This window comes from Asterias amurensis, chromosome 9 (genome assembly GCF_032118995.1).
Source record: "Asterias amurensis chromosome 9, ASM3211899v1".
Lineage (NCBI taxonomy): Eukaryota > Metazoa > Echinodermata > Asteroidea > Forcipulatida > Asteriidae > Asterias > Asterias amurensis.
This window is the reverse complement of record NC_092656.1, coordinates 11,794,195-11,805,020: the sequence shown is the minus strand read 5'-3', so window position 1 is coordinate 11,805,020 and position 10,826 is coordinate 11,794,195. Positions and strand designations below refer to the sequence as shown.

The 10,826-nt window shown below is 42.2% G+C and overlaps 1 protein-coding gene across 1 annotated transcript; it reads left to right on the top strand.

Annotated features, from left to right (window-relative positions):
- Window positions 1-522: 522 nt before the first annotated feature.
- Window positions 523-10,585, top strand: LOC139941817 (somatostatin receptor type 5-like). The gene is made up of 4 exons (XM_071938438.1): window positions 523-879; window positions 2,093-2,234; window positions 3,063-3,524; window positions 9,945-10,585. The coding sequence occupies exons 1-4, from the start codon at window positions 523-525 to the stop codon at window positions 10,583-10,585; spliced, it is 1,602 nt and encodes a 533-aa protein (XP_071794539.1).
- The last annotated feature ends 241 nt before the right edge of the window (window positions 10,586-10,826 follow it).

Sequence of the window (10,826 nt, the reverse complement as noted above, 5' to 3'; positions counted from 1 at the left end):
GATTGGGCTCAAATTGTCACAGGTTTGTTAATTTATGTATATGTTGAAATACACCAACTGTGAAGGCTAGTCTTTGACAATTAGCAATAGTGTCCACTGTCTTTAAGTGTTCGTCGGCTGACTGATGATGTTGTTTTGTTTGGTCAAGTGTACGTAGTAACAGGTCAAAAATGATCTGGGATTAGATACTCACTGGATGGCCATCCTGTTTAATTTTTCTCTCTGGGGAACGAGGAGTATCGGTGCTGTAATACAGAAGGTATCATCACTGAGTATTGGTCGTATTATAGTAGCTGTTATGGCAACTGAGCGAACCAAGTTCACGGATTGCGCGGGAAAATCATTCCGTCTTCAGTTATACACGCACGTCCCTTGCAGTTCCGACCCAACCCTTGAATCAAGTCTACCTGGGACCCGGAATGTTTTAAATTCTGAAGGCAGTGCAGTATTTTAACGAATTTTAACAATTGATTTGTGATTATTTATGTAGAACGAACAAGTAGTGCAGCGTTGATGACAACCATGCTTCTACCCTTCATGAACGACTCATCAGCTTGGAACGGCACGGGGAACGGAACTGACGAAGATGGCGATTCTTATGTCGACGGTTCGGACGACGGACGCGAATTCGGCCCCATACAGATCATCGCCGTCACCATGTTTGTTGTCATTTTCGTCGGCCTGATCGGAAACGGTGCCGTCATATACATCGTGGTACGTCACAAAGACATGCACACCACGACAAACTTCTCCTTCGCTAACCTGGCAGTGACAGACTTTCTGTTCCTGCTGGTTCACGCTCTGACTACGTCTATTGATAACATTGGCTTTAATCTTTCATTGGCAATCAACTGTTGGCCCACCTTCTACTTGCGATATGTAAGTATAATAATACCACTTTAAAAACTCTTGCCACTTTTTGGTAACCATTCAAAGATAATTATATGCGTGTACAAACTTGGTAGCGAGCAAATAAGAGGTGTGTGCGGCACCTAAATGTAGCCCGAGCCCTAAATGTTGTCCTCGGGCTACATTTAGGTGCCGCACAGTGGTGTTTATAGAACAAACCAATGCGAGAAACACTTCCCTGTGGAGTATTGTAGTAATTGAGAGAGGGGCATTTCTTTCTAACAATCTGAAAAGACTTCAGGCCTGAAGCCCCCTTTTTCAGGCATCTAAAAGCTCACATTGTGCTAGAGGGTGTTTAAGGAACCATGGATGCATTATCATTAATCGGGTCAGCCTGACCCGGAAAGTGGCCAGGTCCCTGGAATCCGGGTCATTGAAGACTTTTCGGGACTCTGGTGGCACCAGACTAACCACAGGTAAATCCATTGCTCTTAAAAACAAAAGCGAGGTTTAGCTGGACGTACGCGAAAAAAAATACGTGAAGTGAACGTCAACAAATTGTACTGTTTCTGGATGACGTCACCACGTTGGGCTTACTGCATGCTCACGTATAATGTTTGCGCGCACGTTCTTACCTTACGTGAAAAATGTGAACTTTACTTATGCTAAACGTGACATGTTAACGACACAAGTTTGCTGACGTTCACGTTCACGTTCACACGGAACGTGCAACTAAACCTTCCAGAACGACGTGAACAATAGACCGTATCGCATTACGCGTGCAATGAGGGAGGTATTTGCGTACAGGTCTATAGGCCTCTCTTAATACTTATGCATGACGTCATAATTCTTTCCCAAAATGAGGCTATGGGCGCACTTCCCCCGTCCCTTGCAGTGGCTGCGCCCATCACCTCGTTTTGAGTTGGCATTGTGACGTACCTTATTCATAAATATTAAGAAAGGCGTATAGACCTTATAAGTCGCAGATACTCTGTACGCGCACAATAGACGTGGAGTTACGTGCATGCTGGACTAGCTAGCCTTTAAATTTGATGACTAGATAGACCAGCATGCACCTCATTCGAAAGTTTGCGCTTGCGCAATTTGCGAAAAGGTCTATAAAAATTGCCCTGGTATTTGCCTGCTGCCACCTACAGGTTCAAAGTCTCTGATTCTGACTCGGGAGTTTTAAGAGTGTTCCCAGAATATGAGTATGGTTGTTGTGCTTTTAATTTACTAATAGGTTGTAGCTGAGGTCACGTGTTTGACATTGGCTCTGATGTCATATGACAGATATAGAATGGTTGCTCATCCATTGGACAGCATAAGACATACCAAACGACGTAAGAATGGTATCCTCGTTTGTATCCTGTTGATATGGATTAGTAAGTATATCATCAAATACACTATCAACCTTTCATTTGTGTTATTTGTGTTATTGCAAGAGCCTGAAATTGCACCATTGTGTAAAAATGATCACTCACCAGAGAGCACCTACAGTTTTAGAGAAGTCGTTAATGGTCTGCCGCAATGGGATAGTCAAGTTATAACGGTCCTCTCGCATGCAAAATCACTGCTCTCGCGCGAACTGCTGGTTAAATATGGGACCGTAGAGCAGTAGTCTAGTTTCACAACCATGCCATATTTAGACTTGTTTTGTTCCAATGCCCATACGTGATAGTAAAATAAATGCTAAATAATAATACCGGTGTTTAAAAAATAAGGTTCTTCCCGAAGTGCACAGATCATGGAGGGTGTGTAACAGAAAGGGGTGCGTAGACGTATTCCAAATCGCTACAATCATTCTAAATAATTGCACCCCTGTGAAGCATTTATTTAAATTTGTTATGTCATTGTCCCTGCGCAGTTTTCCATAGCAGTGTATCGCAGCAGTCTTTAGGGTAGCGTATTGGCGACCCAACCAAAGCCCAACCGACTCATTTGACAAGTCGGTTAACGGTTGGCCAGAACAGCATCGTCCCTGCGCTCGAACGAACACGCGAAATAAACGCTCAACCGGCGATGACCAATGTTTCTGGTTTGGGTCGCCAAAACGCACTCTAGAATTCCCCTATGTCCCCACTCCTCCCAGCTCAAATTCACACCCGTATATATGTAAACGCAACCATTACACGTTTTACCCCGGTCCGTTTACGGATGTACACCTTTTTGTTAGCATTCAGTGTTTTTTCTTTCCATTGTTGTGTTTACAGTTTCGTTGGCTTTATTTTCACCCGTCCTCATCTACACCACTAAGTACTATGGGTTGTTCTGCACCATCCTATTCCCTTGGGCTTACGGCCAAAAAGTCTTTCACACCTCAGCTGCCTTCGTCATGTACGTCATTCCACTCTCATTCATCGTCATGTGCTACCTGATGATTTTCCTCAAACTCAGGAAGCCCAGTCCAGGGGAGGTAGGAATAAGTCAAAGGTCACGCCGCATGCGCAAGACTCTCCGCTTGATTCTGGTCGTGGTGGTTGTTTTTGCAATGTCGTGGCTGTTGGAACATACCTTCATCGTCTGGGTCGTATGGGACCCGAATTTCCTCCCCCAATCGAAACTTTTTACTACCACAACGGCTACCACTAAGGTCATTCTTTATGTGAATAGTGCCGCCAACCCGTTCATGTATCCCTTTGCTGGGACTGGTTTTACCAAGCATCTCGGGTGTTGTAAACGGAGGGGCCTTAGTAGAAACAACACTATGGCAACTAGTACATTCAGTTGTGGATCTACAATGAAGTTATCTGTGGTACAATCTACCGTCAGCACATCGGTACAGAGTTTAGATAGCATTAATGTCAGTGTCCCCGCAACAGGGTATCAAAACCATGGGCGGGTGTGAACAATAGAGGGCGGGTGCCAATGGCAGAAGTTCGTTGCATTAATGTAACGGGTGCGTTCGAGTAGCTTTACCGGGTACCGGGGTTTTACACTCGCCACGAAACGAGGTTCTAATCAAATGCTGCGTATTTTCGATTGGCATTCTGGCAAAAGTAAATGCTAAATTGATGCGATGTGCCGTGTACACATACAGCTACTTCGTCTGCTCCGATTGAGATGAATTGCACATGACGTCATTGACCACCATCTTTGATTTTGGAAAAGTGCACACGTGACGCTTTGCGAAAGACCCTCATGTTATAGTAGCCATTCACGTGTGCACGTTTATCGAAAATGGCGGTCACTGCAAAGGGTATCAGTATTCTAGTGCACGCGTCCGTGTCGTCACGATTTCATTTGTTTGTGTGCAGCAAACAGTCACCAACCTGTCTGTTTTTCATGAATTACAATTCCTCTTCATTTGCATAGTTGTTTCACAGACAATCAAATCTGTGAAAGTTTCTGTATTCAAGTCGAACTCAACTTGTTTCCCCCTATTTGTCTGCTGCCGGAAACCACGTCATTGCATCCGGGCATCAACCAGAGACCCGCTCGCTGGGTCTGTGGCGGCTGACACCGGGGGGGGGGGGGGCACACACGAGTATCACGTGATGGCTAATTCAACGCTCTTCGTGTGTCCGTCACTCACTCAGTGACGCTGAAGGCGCTTCAACATTAAGTATTTTCCTGCAGGTTATAAGGGACTATACGTTTGAATTATGAGACCTACTCATTTCACATAGCACCATGTAATGGTTTACAAGGTGCTGTGGCGCAATATGCTGCCGATCATACCATGAACACCGGGGTGAGTACCTTTTCCTTTCGAAAACGCGCGTTTGGGTTATTTTACGTGCATTACACCACACACGGGACCGACGGATTTACGTCCCATCCGTTAGTTGTACTTACACGTGCGAACACACCTATAAACACTTTTAACTCATTTACAATCAGGATAGGTTTGATCACAACTGCCCAGAAGTAAACTAAACGTCTTATAAATACTGCCCTCATCGGGGTCAATTTGGACTCCAGTGTAATACGCACCATCACAAACCCTCTTCAAAACACACCCGAGGTGGCTGTTAATTTCAGCTGAGAAGCACTATGAGTATAGGCCTCATAGCATAATAATTTGTGTTGTTAATGTCGTTTTATGAAAACAAAGTTTCCTACGGAAATATGTTTTTACCGTAACAGCATTATATTATTGTAACTGGTAATGTAATCTAAAGGTAGTTGACACTATTGGTAACTGTCAAAGACTAGCCTTCACAGTTTGTGTGTCTCAACATATGCATAAAATAACAAACCTGTGAAAATTTGAGCTCAATTGGTCATCGAACATGCGAGATAATAATGAAAGAAAAATAACCGTTGTCACACGAAGTTGTGTGCGTTTAGATGGTTGATTTCGAGACATCAAGTTCTATACTTGAGGTCTTGAAATCAAATTCGTGGAAAATTACTTCTTTCTCTAAAACTATGGCACTTCAGAGGGAGCCGTTTCTCACAATGTTTTATACCATCAATCTCTCCCCATTACTCGTCACCAAGAAAGGTTTTGTGCCAATAATTATTTTGAGTAATTACCAATAGTGTCCACTGCCTTTAACAAACGAAGACATTTATTACATGTTTTATTTTTTGCTTTAATTCTATAAAATTAACAAACCAAAGAATAAGTACAATGACGCAATAATTTTTGAATAGACAGAGTCCTCCCGTGTTGAAAGTGAAAGGAAGTACAAGTCTCTGCATTCATTTTGCAACTGGTAAACGCATTACCCACGAAGCTAGCACCAAACAAGTGGCAGACGTTGTTGCCATTTACAATTAAAGACAATGGACACTTTTGGTAATTGTCAAAGACCAGAGCCCAATTTCATGGCTCTGCTTACCGTAAGCACAGAATCGGCGCTTACGGAAGCAGGGAACTCTGTGCTTTTATACGGCAAGCGTATTTCACCGGTTAGCGGCGAATTTTGGCTTCTGCGCGTTTGTACTCCCCCATTACTAGGCATTCCAGGCTTACAAGGCTAGCGCAGAAATTCGGCGCTTGCACGTAAGCGGGGAATCGTGATCGTAAGCGCAGAATTCGGCGGTAAGCAGAGCCATGAAATTGGGCCCTGTCTTCTCACTTGGTTTATCTCAACATATGCATAAAATAAAAAACCTGTGAAAATTTGAGCTTAATTGGTGTTGAAAGTTGCGAGATAATAATGACAGATAAAAAAACCTTGTCAAACTAAGTTGTGTGCGTTTAGATGGTTGCTTTCGAGACTTCAACTTCTTAATCTGAGGTCTCAAAAATAAATTCGTGGAAAATTACTTCTTTCTACAAAACTATGTCACTTCAGAGGGAGCCGTTTCTCACAATGTTTTATACTATCAACCTCTCCCTATTACTTGATACTAAGTAAGGTTTTATGCTAATAATTATTTTGAGTGATTACCAATAGTGTCCACTGCCTTTAAATACTTCGCAACTGGTTACCACATTTACTTACAAAACTAGCACCAAAAACGAGTAGCATAAGAAAATGTCATTGCTTCAACTTTGCAACTAATTTGGTTACCGCATTTACTTATTATTAATGTTAACGTTAATAAATTATTGTTATTGATTTTTAATTGGTTCCGTACACTGAAGTTACATGTTTTGGGACGTGTTAACGAAAACTGTTTTTGTGTAGCAATGACTTCAAGTTGTTCTCTATTAACATGGTATTAATTAGGTTTGTTTGAGCTGACACTAAAGTCATGGACGCTGTTTTGCTCGTGTTTTGTTAGATCATTAATGATTTAAAACAAAACTGAATAAGTGCTTTCCCTTGACTGAAACTGGACACCAAGACTAGTCTTCAGAGTTGGTGCATCTCAACATGTGTATAAAATAACAAACCGGTCAAAATTCGAGTTCATCAAATTTGCGAGATATTAATTAAATAAATAAAAACACCCTTGTCGCACCATGGTCACACGAAGTTGTGTACCTTCAGATGCTTGACTACGAGACCTCACAAAATTCGTGGAAAATCACTTCTTTCTCGAAAACTACGTCTCTTCAGTGGGAGCTGTTTTTCAAAATCTCTCTCCATACTCGTTATCAAGAAAGGTTTATGATAATATTTATATTGAGTATTTGCCTTTAACCGTTGTGTGAACCGGGCGAAAAGTGCTAAGCCATTAGCAGTTTTCAGCATGTGAACATTGTCCTTGTGTTGGTTGTAAACACCGAAATCGGATGAATAATAATGTTTGAATTGTGAGATTAACATAATTATTTATTATGTATTAATTACAGAGGTCAATAGCTTATGCAAAGAAACCAAAGATAGCTCTAGTTTAAACGTAGACTTAAAGACCCTAGACACTATTGGTAATTGTCAAAGACCAGTCTTCAGAGTTGGTGTATCTCAACGTATGCAAAAAACAACAAACCTGTGAAAATTTGAGCTCAGTCGGTCGTCGAAGTTGCGAGATAATAATGAGAGAAAAAAAACACCCTTGTCACACGAAGTTGTGTGCGTTTAGATATGGTTGATTTCAAGACCTCAAGTTCTAAATCTGAGGTCTCGAAATCAAATTCGTGGAAAATTACTTCTTGCTCGAAAACTATGGCACTTCAGAGGGAGCCGTTTCTCACAATGTTTTATACCATCAACCTCTCCCCATTACTCATTACCAAGTAACGTTTTATGCTTATAATTATTTTGAGTAATTACCAATAGTGTCCACTGCCTTTAAATCAAATGTTTTTTGTGTGTGTATGTTTTATCCCTATATCAATCATGTTTGACCCATCTTATTTTTTAATGGACGCTGATAATTTGATAACAAACATAAAAAGTAAAACTTAATAGGACATTATTTAGCTTACACAAAACACAACAAACGACCCTGGACGCTATTGGTAGTTGTCAAAGACCAATCTTCACAATTAGTGTATCTCAACACATGCATTAATTAACAAACCTGTGGAAATTTGAGTTCAATTGGTCGTCAAAGTTGCGTGATAATAGTGAAAGAAAAGCACCCTTGTTACACGAAGTTGTGTGCTTTCAAATGCTTGATTTCGGGACATCAAAATCTGGTTCCGAGGTCTCAAACTCAAATGTGTGGAAAATTACTTCTTTCTCTAAAACTACGTTACTTCAGAGGGAGTCGTTCCTCACAGTGTGTTATGTTTGTTACAAAGTAAGTTTTTATGCTAACTACTAATTTGAGTAATTACCAATAGCGTCCACTGCACAGCGACCAGACCCACCTTTTTAGAAATGTGGACCGGTCCGTTCTAGGAAATCATTGGGTTCGTTCGTTTAGCTTCCCTGGGTCGACCCCGGGTGTGGCGTGACGAATGTGTGCAGATAATTACCCACGTTCGTCCTGGAAAAAAAGCCGCCACACACCGGGGTCAACCCAGAGATGCTAAACGAACGCACCCAATGGAAATGACTTTCCCCGGCTGTATACACTTCTGAGAAATAACTTAGTCTCAGCTAACAAATAATCCAAAGAAGGAGCAACTTGTTTGCTCCTCATTTGCGTTTTTCTCGTATCAAGTCGCTAAAGCCACTCGGCTCTTCTCTTTGTTGTACTTTGGTTACTTTGTAACATTTGATCGAAATTCTTTATCTTTTAACTTTGTATATAAACTGAAACTATTTTGGCCATTAGTTTACCTATTATGTTTCAACCTTATTGATAAGAATAAACGACAAATATCGTGACTTGGTATGTCTCAAGATGCACGGTTGCGGACCTCTATTTGTTTCCCTACTTGCTCCAGAAAGAGAGAAATGATCGAGCGGGCGGAAGTATTCCAGGGAATCCGTCCGCTTGAGATTCTGTCCCCCTTATGAAAAAGTAGCATGGGCTGGAGGAGGATGATTCGAAAGTGGGCGCTAACGAAAGTAGTTGTATATTGTTAGAGTGCGTTCGTTTAGCTTCCCTGGGTCGACCCCGGTTGTGCCCCCGCCGGTTCAAATAGCTCACCCGGGTCAGCCCCTGATGCTCTGCTTGTGGAGTGGGTCACCTGGGGGCTGGCCCAAGGTGCATGACGTCACCACGAGAGCGGTTAGTGATCGTTCGTTTAGCTCTTGTTGTCAAGGACTCACCCGAGTGAGCATCGCGGGGTAGACCCAGGGAAGCTAATGGAAGCACCCATAGTTCGCGCTGGGGGGACCCAATCTCCTGCAACACCAGCCCCGATTATAAGGGTACTCCTCTTTCTCCGTCCTTTACCGTCTTCTTGGAGCTATGTCTCTCGTTGCACCAGAAGGCATGGCATTTGACATTTCTTGATTGGTATTATTGCAATAAACTGCAGTATATAACTCTTGATCTTGTTAAAGGCACTGGGCACTATTGGTATTTACCCAAAATAGTTTTCAGCGTCAAAACTTACTTGGTATTGAGCAGTGGAGAGCTGTTGATAGTATAACACATTGTGAGAAAGTGCTTCCTCTAAAGTACGTAGTTTTTGAGAAAGAAGAAGTTTCTCACTGAAAATAACTTCAGCTGCTTGACACACAACCTTCACGACAAGTTTATTTATCTCCCACTTCTTTTAATTTCGACGACCAATGTTCTAAAAGTTTCACAGGTTTGTTATTTTTATGCATACGTGAGATACACAAAGTGTGGAGATGGGTCTTTGACAACTACCAAAGATCTGCCAGTGCCTTTAGCATTGCTGTGAGAGGCAATATAGCACTCTGACGATAGCACTCCGACAATACATGAAAAGCAATCGGTTGTGCGTAGACTAGACCAAACTGAAGTATGAATCCAAACGATACACCTTCAACATCTCTATGTTGCGTAGCATACACTTTGCGGACTTTCATTTCCTTAGCTTTCTCCAACTTGGTAAAATACTGTAAAAGTGTCACATACTAAGGGACATGGCAACACTTAATGGACTTAAACATGTCCACACTGCGTTTCAGTGTTGAAGAATACGGTTTTTTTCTTTCTTTAAGTGTCAGAACAAAGAAATGCCAACACAGTGCCTGCCGCACATAGTTCTGTGTGTTGACAAAAATGTTTCATGTCCACATTGTGTCGACAGTGTTTTGTGCACTTTTGTGGTATTTAGAAATCACCGTGACATTTTTTTTTTCTTTTCGAAATAGCAACGGATGGATTATTATGTCTATGTTTTCTCAACATTCAGCCTTTTTATTTTCATTCTACTTTAGTTTCGTTGGCTGTATTTTCACCCGTCGTCATCTACAGCGTTAACTTCTATGGGGTATACTGCACCATCATATTTCCCTGGAGTGGCGGCCAGAAGCTCTTTCAAACCGCAGCTGCCTTGATGATGTACGTCCTGCCACTCTCTTTCATCATCACGTGCTACCTGCTGATCTATCACAGACTCAAAAAGCCCAATCCAGGAAATATAGCAAATGATAAAGGTCAACGATCACGGCGCATGCGCAAGACTCTCCGCTTGATTATGATCGTGGTGATTGTGTTTGCACTGTCGTGGCTGTTTGAGCATTTCATCCTCGTCTGGCTCGTTTGGGATTCCCATTTCCTGGGCAACTCGAACCTTTTTATGACGTCAACGGCTATCACTAAGGTAATTCTGTACGTGAATAGTGCCGCCAACCCGTTCATGTATCCATTTGCTGGGACTGGTTTTACCAAGCATATCTGGTGTCTTAAACAGAGGGGTCTTAGTAGAAGCAACACTATGGCAACTAATAGATTAAGTTCTGGATCTACAATGAAGTTATCTGTCGCACAATCCACCGTCAGCACATCAGTACAGAGTTTAGATGGCATTGATGTCGGTGTCCAAACAACAGGTTATCAAAACTATGGACATGAGTAAACTTCGCTCGGCCCCAGCGGCCAGTCTGTCCAGGAACGCTGGGATGGACCAATCAGCTTGCACAGATTGTAGCTCACGAAGTACGTCATGCTAGCAGTGTAAGTGTGATGCATGATGGGACTGAGCAGCGCCTTGCCTTAAACCAATGAGCATGCTTAATACGTTTGCCCATCCCAGCTCCTTTGGTTAAGGCAATTGGCGCTGGGTACGAGCGAATGAGTGACCTAAAGTGTTACATTAG

What these genes read in the sequence shown, in the direction of transcription:
- LOC139941817 (XM_071938438.1), top strand. Translation starts at nt 523, where the DNA reads ATGCTTCTACCCTTCATGAACGACTCATCAGCTTGGAACGGCACGGGG. An exon ending in CCACCTTCTACTTGCGATAT is followed by an intron (nt 880 to 2,092) that starts GTAAGTATAATA and finishes ATTTACTAATAG; the next exon opens with GTTGTAGCTGAGGTCACGTG. An exon ending in TACCAAGCATCTCGGGTGTT is followed by an intron (nt 3,525 to 9,944) that starts GTAAACGGAGGG and finishes ATTCTACTTTAG; the next exon opens with TTTCGTTGGCTGTATTTTCA.